The sequence below is a fragment of the Centropristis striata genome, chromosome 4 (assembly GCF_030273125.1).
Source record: "Centropristis striata isolate RG_2023a ecotype Rhode Island chromosome 4, C.striata_1.0, whole genome shotgun sequence".
In the NCBI taxonomy this organism is placed as follows: Eukaryota; Metazoa; Chordata; class Actinopteri; order Perciformes; family Serranidae; genus Centropristis; species Centropristis striata.
The window spans coordinates 4,821,373-4,838,884 of record NC_081520.1 but is presented as its reverse complement, the minus strand read 5'-3'; the positions used below and the strand labels follow the sequence as shown (position 1 = coordinate 4,838,884).

Below are 17,512 nucleotides of genomic sequence, written 5' to 3'. Positions count from 1 at the left end.
CCCACGTAAACATGCTATTAATTACAGATAGAGCAGAAAGTTCTGAAGTGTTATTTGAAGTTCTGGTGTTAGTTGTGATCCATGTGAGACAGATTTAGGAATTGTGATCAAAAATCTCTTTGATATTTATTTCCTGTTATACACATACAACCATAAAGACCTCAGAGAAGATTTGTTTTTTATAAATAGCTCCAACATGCTGTGATTGAGGAGAGGCAGCTCTGTAAACAGCAGAAAAACTGTGTCCAGAATGGTTTTGTGAAACGCTGTAAAACATGATGAGGTTTGGTGGCGAGCAGCTCCAGAGGAGTGTCTGCCAACAAACCAAATTGAACTTTCTGTTAGAAGAGTGATGATGCTGATAAAAGCACAAGTACAGTGACTTATCTGTTGTTATCTTTCCCCACAGCGGACTACACTGTGGATTATACAACAGGGACCATGATGACCTTCGCCACCGTTTTCGCTGTTATGTTTAATGGCTGCACCGGCATCATGGCCGGCTCCAATATGTCAGGTAGGTGAGGGCAGCGTGTGTGTCTCTGTGTTTGTGCTGTGTGTGTGTGTGTGTGTGTGTGTGTCTGTGTGTCTGTGTGTCTGTCTGTCTGTGTGTGTGTGTGTGTGTGTGTGTGCTGTGTGTGCATGTGCATGTGTCTGTGTGCCTGTGTGTGTGTGTGTATGTGTGTGTGTGTCTGTGTGTGTGTGTGTGTCTGTATGTGTGTATGTGTCTGTGTGTGTGTGTGCTGTGTGTGTCTGTGTGTCTGTGACCTGATTACATGTGTAACACACAATAAACCTGTCTATCTACCAGGTGAGCTGAAGAATCCCAGTTACTCCAGTCTGTGTCTGCATGTATGTTTGTGTGTGTGTCTGTGTGTGTGTGTGTGTCTGTGTCTGTGTGTCTGTGTGTGTGTGTCTGTCTGCTATCTGTGTGTGTGTCTGTGTGTCTGTGTGTGTGTGTGTGTGTCTGTCTGTGTGTCTGTGTGTGTGTGTCTGCGTGTGTGTGTCTGTGTGTCTGTGTGTGTGTCTGTCTGCGTGTCTGTGTGTGTGTCTGTCTGTGTGTCTGTGTGTCTGTGTGTGTGTGTGTGTGTGTGTATGTATGTGTGTGCGTGCGTGTGTGTGTGTCTGTATGTGTTTGCGTGTCTGTGTGTTTGTCTGTGACCTGATTACATGTGTAACACACAATAAACCTGTCTATCTACCAGGTGAGCTGAAGAATCCCAGTTACTCCATCCCCCGCGGCACCATCACCGCCGTCATCTTCACCTTCATCATCTACAACCTGCTCAGCGTGCTGGTGGCCTGCTCCTGTGACCGGTCAGTCACACACACACACACACACACACACACACACACACACACACACACACACACACAATATTAAATAAATAATTAAGTAATATATACAGTAATATATAATAATAAATATGGCGATGTAATAAATCCAGAAATTAATAAATGAGGCAATACACATTAAAAAAATGTAAAAAAAAATAAAATAATGAAAGAAATATAATTACATATTATATTATATGATAAAAATACAAATTTGTCAACAAAGTAAAAAAAAGTTTTTATAAAAAAAAAACTACTATTTTTATTTCCAGGTGAATTTAATTTTGTAATTCATATATTAATTTCAGGTGACTTTTATTTCATTATTTCATCATCATTAAATCTTTTTTCCCCTTAAATTTACATTCATTGCAGAAGGCTTTTATTTTATAAATTAAAATATATTTATCTCAGGTGATTTCCATCTGTTATATTATAATTATCTCACGTGTTAAACTCAAGCTGTCTGAAAAGCATTAATTTATGCTTATTACTTTTCATGTTCTCAATTTCACATGTACTAAACACATTCAGTTTTGTCATTTACATCTACAAACAAACAAACAAAAAGCGGTGAAACGGCACATAATTGAACATTAATCCAACAGATCCAAACAAGCTAATTAAAGCTCGGGGTTGATAAGAGTACAAGTGCTGTGCTGTGCGCTGCTGTAGTAATGGATGTTTGCATGTTTTGTTTTCAGCAGCTGAAATCCAATACTTAGTGACTATCAGATAATGCAAACAGGGTTCATTTTCTGCTTCACCAAACTGAACTTGAGCGTCAGAGGAGACTGATTCCAAACCTCTCTCTTCCACATGGATGGTATTCAACACCAGCTGTCACTTAATCAATCTAAAGCACTGCAGCATGAATAAAAGTGGACAAAATAATGGAAACCCACTACTGTGACACTAGATCATTATAATTAATGATTAATCCATTAAAGTCTTGGAGGCTAAAGGTGCATCCAGCCACCACTCCACAACAGCAGCTATAATACAGATAACAACAAGCTGATGTGTATAAGATGTAGAGCTGTAACAATTAATCAAACAATAATCGATTATTGAATTAACCGTCAACTATTTTGATAATCGAATAATTGGTTTAAGCAGTTTTCAACTCTGGTTTTTATTCTAGTGGGACTCTATTTTATTTGTGTCTTGTGTGTTTAGCATAACAATTTTTGTCTTTTTAGTCATTTTGTGTCTTTGTAAGTCATTTTGTGTCTTTGTTGTCTTTTTTAGTTATTTTGTGCATTTTTTTTGTCTTTTTGTGTCTTTTTTTAGTCATTTTGTGTCTTTTTTGGGTCATTTTGTGTCTTTTTTTGTCATTTTGTGTCAAAATGTGTGAGCCAGTTCAGTAAGAATATATATCTTTTTTTATTAAAAGCTTTTAGCCCTTATAATCTTCCCTTTGCCTTTAATACTGTTCCTAATGTATATAGAGCTGTAACAGTAATCGATTATTGAATTAATCGTTAACTATTTTGATAATCTAATATAATTGGTTTAAGCAGTTTTTTTTAAAGACAATAAGTCCAAATTCTCTGATTTCAGCTTCTTCAATGTGAATATTTCTGGTTTCTTTGTTCCTTTATGACAATAAACTGCATATCTTTTTGGTTTGTGGACAAAACAAGAGATCTGAGGACGTCATCTTGTGGTTTGGGAAACACTGATTGAAATTTTCAACATTTTATTGACCAAACAACTAATCGATTAATCGCTTAAATAATCAACCGATTAATCGATAATGAAAATAATCGTTAGTTGCAGCCCTAGTGAAAAGTGTGTGGATACTGGCTCTACCCAGCTTGGATTAAGGTCCAAAGTACTTAAATGTGGACCCAGAGTCTTGGCAAAGTGTCTAAACATTTCAAAACGTCCATCGAAACCACCCACGCAGCAAAATCTACAGGCCAGTTTGACACCCAAGATTTGGTGAAGTATTCCTTTAATTAAGCGGTTGAGTATTTGCCTTGATGTTGCAGCTGGTATTTACTTCTTTCTGTTTATTTGTCCTCCCTCTCCCTCTATCTGTCTCTTTCTATCTGTCTTTTGCTGACTGCCAGAGTTCAGTATTGATGTAGCTCTAAAGCGAATGTTGCCAAGGTGCTAAACTGACATGACAGGGCTATAAAAGAGCATCGGAGATCAATACCGCCATCATTTACCCTGCCGCACTGTCCTCCCCGCGTCCGCCTACCACACACACTCACTCCCTGATAAGAGAGTTTCTTAACACACTTTCTCCACCTCTGCGGTACTCTTAACTCTTCTCCTGGAGTCTCCTTGTGCTTTATGTTGGTGTATGTTTACATGTGCTTTTCATCAGTTGTCGAGAACTTAAGGAGTTTCCTTGTAGAAAAGGACTCGTCTTGGAGTTATTTGGTTATTAATGAAGGCTAGAGGCAGTGTTAGAGTATTGAAGTGGGTCCAAATCAGCTCACATGACCCAACAAAGAGGCTTCAAAGGTCCCTCACATGACCTGTGTGTGTGTGTGTGTGTGTGTGTGTGTGTGTGTGTGTGTGTGTGTGTGTGTCTGTCTGTCTGTCTGTCTGTCTGTGTGTATGCGTCTGTGTGTATGCGTCTGTCTGTGTGTGTGTGTGTGTGTGTGTGTGTGTCTGTATGTGTCTGTGTGCCTGTGTGTGTGTCTGTCTGTCTGTCTGTCTGTCTGTCTGTGTGCCTGTGTGTGTGTGTGTGTGTGTGTGTGTGTGTGTGTGTGTGCGTGTGTGTGTGTGTGTGTGTCTGTCTGTGTCTGTGTGCCTGTGTGTCTGTGTGCCTGTGTGTGTGTGTGCGTGTGTGTGTGTGTGTGTGTGTGTGTGTGTGTGTGTGTGTGTGTGTGGGCCTTGTTCACACTTGGCATTAAAATGTGTCTCGGTCATTAATTCACAGCTCGAAAGATATTCGTGGTGCAGTCAAGGTTATAATAGTTTGGGATTTTTCATTAGTTTTAGTTTTAATATTGTTGATTTTTTGTTTTCAAAATTTTTTGTTAGTTTTAATTAATGTTAGAGTGAGTTTGCTAGTTTTAATTAGTTTTTATTTTTTGGAAAATGCCTAGTTTTAGTTAAGTTTTTATTAGTTTTAGTGTTACTTTTAGTTTTTTTGAATGGGGTAGTTGTTGGATTCAAAAAAGTCACAATAAATATTTATTATTGTTTAATCTTTATTTCCTTTGCCTTATCCATCTCAGGCCCAATATGTTTATTAAGTCATAAAACCAGATAGATGAAATAGATTTCATATCAAGCAAAAAGGTTTACGTATGAAAAAAAGTTGACAAAGACGAAAACTATGGACATTTTCACTATAATTTTAGTTAGTTTTAGTTAGTTTTCTAACCACACAACACAGTTTAAGTTTGTTATCGTTTTTTTTAAAAACTCTCGTTTTTATTTTTATTTTAGTTAACGAAAATGTTTTTTCAGTTCTAGTTTTCGTTAGTTTTCTTTAACTATAATAACCTTGACAAGTATGTCTGCAGTTGTCAGAGGGTATATAGAAAAAAATCCAGATTCAATGTCAGTTGTGACACCTGAACATTGTGATTAAGAATGTGGGAAATAAAATCAGAAAAGCTTAAAAAAAACTTCAAGTCAAAGTTTTTACGCTTGCTTGAAATGTTTTTTTGTTTGTTAAGTTGATGTTGAGTTGAGTTGATGTGCTTAATGCAGGGCTGTACTCAAAGCCAACTTAATCAATTCCAAGACAAGATCCAGCCGGGTCAGAGTCCAAAGGCAGTCAAGACCAAGGTCATAGCAAATTGAGTCCCCTTCAACGCTTCAATAGGAAGTACAGTGCAAAAAAGGTGTGTCTAAAAACAAGATAAAAACACTAAATCTGAGGGAAGTTATCTTGCTGCATGGACAGATAATTTCACTTGACAAGATTTCTTAAATTAAGATTGTTAAATCTAGAAATAAGCATGTTGAACGCTTAAAATAAGAAATTAACTCTTAAAACAAGATAAATTATCTAACAGTTATAAATCTAAAGTTTTTTTTTATCTTGGTAAGAAACAAATAATTGGCAGTGCACTCTGCTCGGGCCAGTTCATCGCTGCTTGCTGCTTTCAAGAGTTAATTTCTTATTTTCAGCATACAACAAGCTTATTTCTATATTTTATAACCTTAATGAATTATAGAATCTTTGTTATCCTAAACTGTATCATGTTTAATTGCTGTCAACAAACTTTTCACTAGGACATGGAGTAGCCAGCTAGTGTGGAAAAATAGCTGGCTAGAATATTTTTCCATAAAAGCCCAAATTTGGTGCCTCTCACACATTCTAATGCCACTATTCCATCATTAATCATTCATCTTAATCATTGCATATTTTAAGAATTATTTTAAAGGAGAATAAAGGTTCTTGTATATTTTATTTAAGGCATCTTATTTTGACAGTCTTCTTGTAAATTCTGTTAACACACTGCGCTCTTATTTTGAAAGCTGCATGCGTTTTGCAATAGGAAGTTATTAAAAACAGTAAGTCACAGTTTAGTGTGATTAAAACAACATTAACTCTGAGCTAATGTTAGCTCGCGGCTACCGAACGGCATATGCAACGGTGTATTAGGACCTCTGACCGCCCGGACAGGTTGATAGTATTTAGTTCGGCGCGCACAGGGCCATGGCCCTGGTGGAATTCCTGCCCTGGCAGTAGGTCAGGTATGAACTACAGCTGGATCTGGATTGTGTGAACCCCATTATTTTACACAGTCTATGATCTGGACATATGATGTGTGTGAACTGCATGTCCAGGCCTGTGCTGTTGCAAGTGATCAAAAAACTTTTATCAATGGAGATTAACCCATTTTTTACTGCTACTGGCAGGATCATGTGACATCACACCATGTGCATTATGCATGTGTGCATGAGGGAGAGATTATGTGTCAGTGCAGTTAAGACTTCAGTGGAAATCTGGTCATGTGTCCCAGTAATTTACAGTAGAAAGGATATGTGTAAAGGATTCTTGTTAATGGGCGGGATAGAAAGTAAAACTTGACGTTCCTCAAAGCTGTGCCAACTGTGTGATTATGGAAAACAGAAGGCGCAAGTTCACACGGGACGTAAAATCCTGTTTTATTGGTTTTCATGCCCGGGATATCACTCCCTGTCTTATCTGCGGTTAGCTCGGGGTTGTTTGGTTTATAGAGGCTCACCGGAATTGAACTGATGTGAGTGTTATCTTTCTGGGGAAAATGTATAATAACTTCTCAGGAGCACTAGGAAAACTGACTGGCTGTTTCTCATTGAGCACTTGTTTCTGGTCACGCTCATTACTGCCTGGCATCTAGTTTTGTGTTTTTTTAAACCTTTTTTTTAAATGCTGTGAAAACAAGGTAGTCAATCATCCTGAGAAGTTTCTGCAGGATTTACAGTGTTACGTAATTCAATCTCACTATATGATAACTTCTGCATTTTAACAGCAGGAATTTGTTACTTCCACTTCTCTGCATTAACACAATGGTCTGATTGTGCATGGTGGAACAAGTCTCCAGACAATATTTGACACTAACTCACAAGAATGCGCCCATTGGCTGGCCAGCAGCCACTATCAGCAGAAGATAAGTGGGCTGACAGTGACAGGTTCCACCAGTGAACAATCTGTTTTAATATGAGAAATATTATAATATATGAAATAGGAGCTTCTATGCATTACCTGTTGGTAGGCAGCGTGCTGCAGTGTATTTCATCTTCTGCTTGTAGAAAAAAACATTTTCATTCATCGCCGTTTCTGCTACATTAAGTCGGCTCACTCCAAGAAAAAATATTACCCACAATACCTAAAGTGCATCATAAAACTTTATTGATTTTCTGTAAGGAAATTAGAGAGCGACCAATATTTATCATGGCACAAGAATTTAAGCAACATCCATTTACCAAGTGCAAATTGTTCCAGAAACGCAAGGAAATTGCAGTCATCCATTATAAGTACAACATCACAGACCTATTCAAAGAAAGCATTTTGTGAAAAAGAGTCTAAAATATCTGTTTATTGAAACGTTATATGCTGATTTTCTTATAAAAACATCAGTGATCAGCACAAAGGGAAAACCAAACCCTGAGGCAAAAACCCATTCTACATTTATCTCACACAACCAGTTGTACATCCCAAATCGAAGTAACACACACTCTGACACACAAGTGTGTGTGTGTCAGCCAGAAAGGCATACAGGCAGACAGACAGGCAGACAGGCAGACAGGCAGCAGGTTCTCTGGCATTAAATTATGCAGACAGGCAGGCTAACCAAATCATCATGGATTAAAATATGACTGCTTCTATTAAAGTCATTCGTCATGTTATGGTGCTACCACACTACATGTCAGAGAAGCCAGAGTGCCTGAGAGAGACTCCAGGGTAACTGTAAGGATCTGATTATTATGGGATGTCACTGTGGGATGTGGTAGGTAGGCAGACAATATGTTTGTGATTTAACTGGAAGATTTATTTGAACCCATTTTATACAACAATTACATGCAGCATATAAATACTTCATAGATAACAAAAACACGATATCGCTGTTCTTCTGTTCCACAGAAACAAACGTAATGTTAAAAAGACATAGGAAGACCAAACCTCAAAGAAAAAGAAGATTGAAAATAAAATAGATAATTACCGTATTTTCCGGACTATAAGTCACAGTTTTTTTCATAGTTTGGCCGGGGGTGCGACTTATACTCTGGAGCGACTTATGTGTGAAATTATTAACACATTATTACCGGTATATCATTTCACATGTTATTTTCACACTAAACCGCAAGAGGGCGCTCTAGGCCGAGTATGAGGATGACGTAGAAGAAGAAGCGCCGCATCTTCTACCTCCGGAGTTAGCGGAGTTGTTTAAAAGTGACACCGAGGATGAAGATTACATTGTATTTTAGTTATTTGGAGTGACACGGATGGTTTGGTAAACTTCTTAGCATGTTATTTATGCTATAGTTATCTCAATAACTCTTAATATGTTATGTTAACATACCAGGCACGTTCTCAGTTGTGTCATGTAACGTAAGCATACCGTACAATTATTCAGCCTGTTGTTGCCTCTATTCTATTTTTATTTTAAATTGCCTTTCAAGATGACATGTCTGTTCTTGGTGTTGGATTTTATCAAATAAATTTCCCCCAAAAATGCGACTTATACTCCAGTGCGACTTATATATGTTTTTTCCTTCTTTATTATGCATTTTATGGCTGGTGCGACTTGTACTCCGGAGCGACTTATAGTCCGGAAAATACGGTAAATAAATAAAGGAAAACAGTAACCAATAATGTGATTAATTGAGGAGGCTTTTTCATCAGGGACCCGGGTCCATGTTGTTTTAATGAGTGCCCGGGTCGACTTGAGAAGGTCTTCAGCATGATTCATGGGTACATCAGGTGTGAAAAACAACTGAACCAAAACATGGTAGTGGAGTGCTACAACCCCAAACCCCCCAAACTCTGACCTCCTAAAAAAGTTGGGACGCTGTCTTAAACATGACTAAAACAGAAGTCATTTTCTAAATATTTTTAACATGTATTCTAATATAAAACTGTCCGAAAACAATATATTTTAGGTTCAAAGTGGTAAACTTAATTGTTTATAGTAAATATACACTCATTTTGAATTTGATGGCAGCAACATGTTCCAAAAAAAGACAGGAGCAACAACAGACTATAAGCCTAACCTTAACCGTTGTTAGGCTGTTACCATTATGAACACAACATCTAGTGTGTCAAAAAGCGTTTAATGTTTAAACATGTTTAATACGTTTTCAAACCTTGGACTTAAAGACCATTTAGTCGATTTCTCCTTGATCTTAAGGTCTTTATCAGGGATAGAGTGTGCTCAGTTATTGTGAGAGAAGGAGGAAGTATTGATAAATAATTCAGTGAATAAAATAAGTTTAATGAGCACAATGAGATGTAATCAATGCTTATTATTTTGTTGTTTATAAAAAAGAATTGCTTGCGGCTTCTCAGAAGGAGTTATAGTTGTTAACAAATAGAAATTGATTGGAAAAAAGGTCATATAAATACTTAAAAAATATCCTTTAAGCTGCTTTCAGTAGAAACCATGTTTGAATTGTTTATTTACTGCTAAATGGGTTAAATTAAGGTGTTACTTCCAGCTGGGCCTTTCTACACTAAACACATATTTTAAAGCAAGTTTTCACTGATAGTTCTGCAATAAAAAGTGATAATTCAGTGTCTGTTGTAGTTGCGCGAGTTGTCCAAAGGGTGGCAGTCACACTCTCTGACTGACCCGGCTCCCTGTAAAGAGAAGATTAAGAGACAAACTAACCTTTACATAAGTCTCTTCTAAATTGCTACCCTCGGCAAATTGTAGTTCTGCCTCATAGCTCTAAAAGGCAAAGCAGTTAAGATCGTATGTAGAAGTGAATGTCAGGGAGGAGGGAGAGCAGCCGCCGCACAGTGAGGGGGCTTCTTTAGGACTGTGTGTGTGTGTGTGTGTGTGTTCGTGCTTGTACTCCAGTCATATTGAGGACCACAATTAGTTCTTAACTAACTGAGTGAGGGTATTTTTGTGAAGTGAGGACATTTCAGGTGGACCTCACAATGTTTGAAGGTTAGGACTTGGTTTCAGGTTCAGGTTCAAGTTTAGGTTAGGGCCAGGGGCTACAAATTCATTGCATTAATGATGTGTCTTAAAAAAGATAGAAGTACAAGAATGCACGTTTGTGTCTTCTCGTACTTCGTACATAGTGAGGACCATGGCTTTAACCAGCAAACTGAGGACATTTTTCTTTAAAGGCCTGTTTGAGGGTTGAGACTTGATTTTAGGGTTCAGGTTATAATCAGGTTGTGATGGTTAAGGTTAGGGGTCTAGGGAATGCATTTGATCAATAGAGTCCTCACAAAGATAGACGGACAAGGGTGTGTGTGTGTGTGTGTGTGTGTGTGTGTGTTTGTTCGTGCTTGTACTCCAATCATATTGAGGACCACAATTAGTTCTTAACTAACTGAGTGAGGATATTTTTGCGAAGTGAGGACATTTCAGGTGGACCTCACTTCTTCATAGGCTCTAAAATGTTTGAAGGTTAAGACTTGGTTTAAGTTTCAGGTTCAAGTTTAGGTTAGGGCCAGGGGCTACAAATTCATTACATTAATGATGTGTCTTAAAAAAGATAGAAGTACAAGAATGTGTGTTTGTGTCTTCTCGTACTTCGTACATAGTGAGGACCATGACTTTAACCAGCAAACTGAGGACATTTTTCTTTAAAGGCCTGTTTGAGGGTTCCGACTTGATTTTAAGGTTCAGGTTATAATCAGGTTTAGGTTAGGTGGTTAGGGTTGGGGTTAGGCATTCAGTTGTGATGGTTAAGGTTAGGGGTCTAGGGAATGCATTGATTAATACAGAGTCCTCACAAAGACAGTAGGACAAGAATGTGTGTGTGACGAAAGATGACTTTTCTGGAAAAGTGAGAGGAATTAGATGCAGTGTGTGTGTGTGTGTGTGTGTGTGTGTGTGTGTCTGTGTGTGTGTGTGTGATGTCACAGCATCAGGGTCCTCTCTCAGGTGTGAGGGCCTTCGTTATAACAAGGGATGAGCTTATTTAACCTGCCACTGACAGCTTCACCCCTTTGAGAAAGGGTTTGAACATGAACTATGACACTTCAATAGCTATATTATTTTCCCCCTATGTGGAGGTCACACTGGTCATGGAATTCCTGGAAAACATTGGAATTTTGTTAAGCCGAGCAGGGATCCAGTGGGAGGATTAGGTGATTTATTTTAGCCAGTCACAGAATTTCACAATTGAGTTTAGACATTTGATATAAGCAGCATGCTCAACCTCCATGCTGGGAACCCTCTAACTGTGAGATCGACTTTGCAGATGCACTGACCCCACTCAGTGTGTGTGTGTGTTTTTAAGTATGAGCATATTTCCAGTTATAGTATTAGTATTGCAAAGAAAAAGAAGCTCATTTGGATGTGAAAGCCATGCCGGTTTCCAGTCGCTGTTAATAGAGAGGCCTTATATTTAGTCTGTTTTGAGATTATGGCTGATGATATGCCAGTATGGTAAGAGGACTGCTGATGATGGTGATGAAGGCTGAGGGGATGTGAGACAGAGGGGAATCTATTAACCTTATGTGACCAGCTAGCCAGCCATGACAGATTGCCCTGTCGCTACTTTATCAAGCTGGTTTGGTAGTGTATATATGTGTGTGTGTGTGTGTGTGTGTGCGTGTGTGTAGATTAGAAATGTAAATGTACACTTAAAGCAACAGAGTGAGCATGACGACTCACTCTGTTGCTCCACTGTTTTTATATTATTTTGGTTTGATGGCCGAACATTGACTGTGTGTGTGTGTGTGTGCGTGTGTGCGTGTGCGTGTGTGTGTGTGTCACACGTGCGTTCCCCACAGCACTGTGCGTCAGTGACCTGTAGGCTAATCCACCCCGCGCTATAGAAGCTTTTGTATTAATAACTGACTTGATAATTATATTAATTTGAATCTGCTGGGCCTTCTTTTGTTGTGCTATCTCTGACATGCAGCCTTGTGAATGTGTGTACTATCCGCACACCCCCCGAAGTGCCTCTGTCTCTCATCTCTCTTCTGCTTCTCCCTCCCTCTCTCTCCCACACACAAACACACACACACACACACACACACACACACACACACACACACACACACACACACACACACACACACACACATACACACACACACACACACTGCATCTAATTCCTCTCACTTTTTCCAGAAAAGTCATCTTTCGTCACAGCACTTTTTCTCTCCATCCTCTAAAAAACATGCCATATTTCTGCAGTGTCTCTTGTCTTTTCACCAACGTATTGTCTGTTTCCATTCACGTATTTTGTTATTTTTCTCCCTCACTCTGGTTACGGTCCAATCACATCCTTTTATACTCATTCAGCATCTTCTCTTTCGCTTTAGCCCCTTCCTGTCTGCAGGATCTTCTCCCAGATCTTTGAAGCTTTTTCCATAACTCAAGGGCTTTTCTCCCCCATCTTAAAAAGTGGTTAAAATAATTTTGGACCGGAGATACATTTTTATATTTCTAAGAACATAGTTCAGGGTTCCCACGGTCATGAAATTCCTGGAAAAGTTATGGAATTTAAAAACCTTATTTTCCAGACTTGAAAAGTTATGGAATAAATGGACTGTTTTGGAAAAGTTTTGGAAATATGGCTATAATGTTTTGTCTAATGTTTAAAATTTAGTCTATAGTTACATTAAATTCCATTACATTAATGTCCAGCGTTATCGCAAAACGAACGCGGCACCAATCATCGTAAAGCAAGTGACAGTTCAAATGAAAATAATGTGATAGGTACCAGATAATGTAAACCCAGCTGTACGTTAACAACAGTGATTGCTGTTAACATACAACTGAGTAGCAAGTATAAAAACAGGAGACAAGGTGTGAAATGTACAAATAAAAAAACAATAAAATCCTCAAAGCAGAAAATGAACAATAAACTATCAAATTAATACATACATACATTGGTCACGCAGACAATAAGAAGTACATAAAGTCTGCATTCACTGATAATGATAAAAAAATCATATAGTTATTAGAAATTAAGGTTATACATTCATCAGGCTGTCATAATATTGAAGAAATAGTTCATTTTATTGTCTTTTACAATTCTGAGAGACTTAAGAAGATAGTTCAATTCAAGTAGAAACACCTTAAACTTTGGCTTAGCTTTTAGAAATCTGTGTTTGTGTATAAAGGGGCTTCAGCTTTCCACATGCACAGGTCTGGTTGGCTGAAGGATGACTGAAAAACATATATATAGGCCAGAAAAAAACAAAATTTTCACAATAGGGGACCTTTGAAGAAAACCAAAACTTGGACAAGCATGGACAAATGGAAAGTGAAGTGCAGGCTATCCTAAACATCGTGACTGAGGAAATAGAACGCGATTTTAACTTGTCAAAGCCGGAAGTCAACTGGCTTGCATTATCTTTTTCATGTCCCTAGGTGTGAATGCAAACAGACTATTTCTTGTCTAAATGAGTGAAGTCCTTGAGTGTCCTCTGGTTGGCTGGCAACGTGACGGGGACGTCATGGCTCCAGGATTCCTGCTCCCTGTCTTTATCATCTTCCACTGAGTCTACCTACTAATTTAGTGTACAGACTGAGATTGGTCTTGGTGTCCTTATTTACCTCTTGGCAAGAAAGTGAAGGATGCTTTTTTTACCTCCAGAAGGTCAAAGTACTCCATTAATCCAGTGTTGAACAGGAAAGTCAGAGAAAGAGAATCAGGTTTATGAAACCATTAAAGACCACGTACCATGCACAGCACCTGGATTATTGTGATTTCACAAGATAACAGGAAAAAACCCATCCAGTTATGCTTCATGTGTATTTGTGAGTTTCTGTCCACACCACCAGTGGTTTGGACCCGTGGGTGTCCCATGAGGTGCCACTGGTGGTTTTCTCAGACAGATGGCTCCTCCAGGCACCTGGCCTGTTTCTTTGAAAGTGCCTGCCCTTTTCGAAACAGTTCTTCTCATATGGTTCTCTGTAACAGACCATCTGGCAGCAGGTTGAAAGACCACAGTCACACGTCTCCATGAACATCCTCTTGGTTTTAATGCAGTGTGTGAACATTTTAGCTCTTAAATTCTTGCTTTTTGGTCAGAAAAGACTTGTATGTTATGACTTTTTTAAAACTTTATTGAGAAGTTCCAGTCAGAACATTCATCTTGGGTAGAACAAAACAAAGTCTGGCATCACATATTGAGAAAATGAATAAATATGAGATAGAGTGAATGAAGTGCACAAGTCAGTACAGGTGTAAATTAAACAAAATAATAAAATAATAAAAATAAAAATAAATAAATGTGAGACAAAGTGAATGAAGTGCATAAGTCAGTACAGGTGTAAATTAAACATAATGATAAAATAATTAAAATTAAAATAAATAAATGTGAGACAAAGTAAATGAAATGCATAAGTCAGTACAGGTGTAAATTAAACAGAATAATATTATTAAAATTAAAATAAATAAATATGAGACAAAGTAAATGAAATGCATAAGTCAGTACAGGTGCAAATTAAACAGAATAATATTATTAAAATTAAAATAAATAAATGTGAAACAAAGTGAATGAAATGCATAAGTCAGTACAGGTGTAAATTAAACAGAATAATATTATTAAAATTAAAATAAATAAATATGAGACAAAGTGAATGAAGTGCATAAGTCAGTACAGGTGTAAATTAAACAGAATAATAAAATAATAAAAATAAAAAATAAATGTGAGACAAAGTGAATGAAGTGCATAAGTCAGTACAGGTGTAAATTAAACAGAATAATAAAATAATTAAAATGGAAGGAGAAAAAAAAAGAAAAAGGCATGAAATATTACATTTCTCCAAATATTTCTTGAATTATGTTGACAGTATGTATACATTTGCTATTATCAATTCTTTTGATACATTCAAGGTAGCTGTTGAATTCAATTTCAAAAACAGGAAAGAAAGGTCGACCTTTGGAAAATTTGGCTTCATGTATGTGGAATTTCGCCATTAGAATAATCAAATGAATTAAGTGTTGAATTTATCTATCTTTATTGCTATAATATAAAAGTATATATATACACTACTGGTCAAAAGTTTTAGAACACACCAACTTTTCCAGAATTTAATTGAAAATGATGCAGTTTAATGTCTCAGTGTACTCTGAAATTAATGCACATTTGCAACATTTAAAATTCTTGACTGAGCATGATAGTGTTTTGAAAGTAAAAAAAAGATTCAAAATCACATTTTATGTTGGACTAAAGGACTAAAAAAAGACACAAAATGACCAAAGAAAGACACAGAATGACCAAAAAAAGACACAAAATGACAAAAAAAAGACACAAAATGACTAATAAAATACACAAAATTGCCAAAAAAAGACACAAAATGGACATGAAAAGAATTCAAAAATGGACAAAATAGCCCAAGACTCCATAGAGTTAAGTTGTTAACCCATTTCTTGTTCCCTGAAAAAGGCCTACTTGTATAATTCTGAAATGTACATTATTTTTCAGTTTTGGTTAAGCTTACCTTTTTTTATTTACCTCTGGCAGTTCACCACTTACCTTTGTACCCTTTCAAGCTGTTCATTTGACTTGAACTGCTTGAATTTCAATAAAAAACTGGAAAAATTGGGGTGTTCTAAAACTTTTGACCAGTAGTGTATGTGGAATTTCGCCATTAGAATAATCAAATGAATTAAGTGTTGAATTTATCTATCTTTATTGCTATAATATAAAAGTATATATATATATGGCTGGAATATATGGTTCGAGTGTGAGGTGATGTAAACTGACACACTTGTCATCCCTCCCGGTCTTACATCATTTCCTCCCATTCTCACTGTTTCTGCTCCTCCTTGTCCAGACTGTGGCCATTGTAAGGCAACAAGTCCAGCATCCCTTCTCCCCTCATTCTCACTCCTTCCTTCTCTCTCTCCCCCTCCCTTTCACTGGGCACTATCGCCCCACAGCAGCATTCTTGGCATCCCCGTCTCCTTTCTCCCTCCTCTCCTTGTCTATCATTCATCCATCCATCCACACAGCCGTGCTCCCTCCTTTTGTTATTCACCCCCTATCTCTCTGCTGCAGAGATTCCAGTCACTTTCGCCCCCTCTCTCTCCTTTCTCTCACTGCTGTCCCAGTTTGTTTTTTGAGGAGGTAGGGGTAACAATGGTGGCAGTGCGGGCCAAGTCTCCAACAACATGTCCTGTCTGAATAAAAAGCTGCAGGGATTGGAGGGAGACACAGCGGGATGAAAAGCAACATGCGGAGGGAAAGGGCGGAGGATTTGGGCGAGAGGTTTAGATATTTTAGATATGTATTTAAAATCAGTTGGCAGGAACTTTGTGTTGTCTGTGAAAAATATGAGGCAGTTATAAGTGATGAATACCTCACCTGTCATCAATGCAACATGGTCTCACAGGAATCCGTGAAATAGCCACGGATTCGCTTAACTCAAAATCCGTGGAATAGCCACGGAATCACTCAAATTTCCGTGAAACTGACACGGATTTCGCTACAATGCAAGTTAATGACAGTCATATCCCGTGGCTATTCCAACATACAAAGTGATTATGTACATTCACTGAGTGAATATTTAGAAAATAAAACATATGTATCTCGCTAGAAATGTAATCAAAATCAATTTTTATGCAGAAACTAAGTCAAAATATTGATTTTTTTCACAAAAAATTAGAGAACTGTCCCCCATGTTTTTTGTTCTGACCGCCGGGACTTTAAAAGTCACGTGACTTGGACACAAACCAATAGGAAAAAATGTCCATGGAATAGCCACGGGATATGACAGTCATTAACTTGCATTGTAGCGAAATCCGTGTCAGTTTCACGGAAATTTGAGTGATTCCGTGGCTATTCCACAGATTTTGAGTTAAGCGAATCCGTGGCTATTTCACGGATTCCTGGGAGACCAGGTTCTTAAAATCAGTTGGCAGGAACTTTGTGGTGTCTGTGAAAAATATGAGGCAGTTATAAGTGATGAATACCTCACCTGTCATCAATGGAAAGCTCTAACTGAACTATGAGATTGAGTGCTGGGATATCCACTGTTTGTTTATTGTTTATTTATTAGGATCCCCATTAGCCATCACTCCCTTGTGGGAGTAATGGCTATTCTTCCTGGGGTCCTCAAACAGGACACAATTTAAATACATAGTAAAAGCATACAGAGTAACAATTAGAATCTAGAATCTCTGGCAGTTATAAGAAAAAAAACTACAATATTAAATTCAATAATTTACCAAAAAGTGGAATACCGATTACAATTCAAAGAAATGATAAAAAAAAAAAACAGTTTTCAAAACAAACAAAATCAATACCTGGCTTATGAAACAGAAAAACAAAAGCTAACAAACAAAGCAAAAAAACAAAACAAGAAGTCAGACCCTATACATTCACATTTCTAAAGTCATCTTTTTCAGTTTTTTTTAAAAGTACTTCTGCTCTCCAGTAATAAGAGCTCAAATGGTTGTTCCACTCTGCAACCGCTCTATACATGACTGTTGTCCTAAGTGTGTTGGTTCTCGGCAGAGGTAATGTGAATCCATTGTTAACTGTCTCATGGTTATGTCTGTTATTGGGTGAATAAGGGAAAAAAAATGTTTTGTCTTGTTCATACTTCTTTAAAACAGC

The 17,512-nt window shown here is 37.6% G+C and overlaps 1 protein-coding gene across 1 annotated transcript in view; it reads left to right on the top strand.

Annotated features, from left to right (window-relative positions):
- Window positions 1-17,512, top strand: part of zgc:153039 (uncharacterized protein LOC767698 homolog) — a 118,368-nt gene that overhangs the window by 19,324 nt on the left and 81,532 nt on the right. Inside the window, exons 5-6 of the mRNA XM_059330739.1 lie at window positions 410-517; window positions 1,206-1,317. Of these exons, the coding sequence (XP_059186722.1) occupies window positions 410-517; window positions 1,206-1,317 (220 nt within the window). The remainder of the gene's footprint in view (window positions 1-409; window positions 518-1,205; window positions 1,318-17,512) is intronic.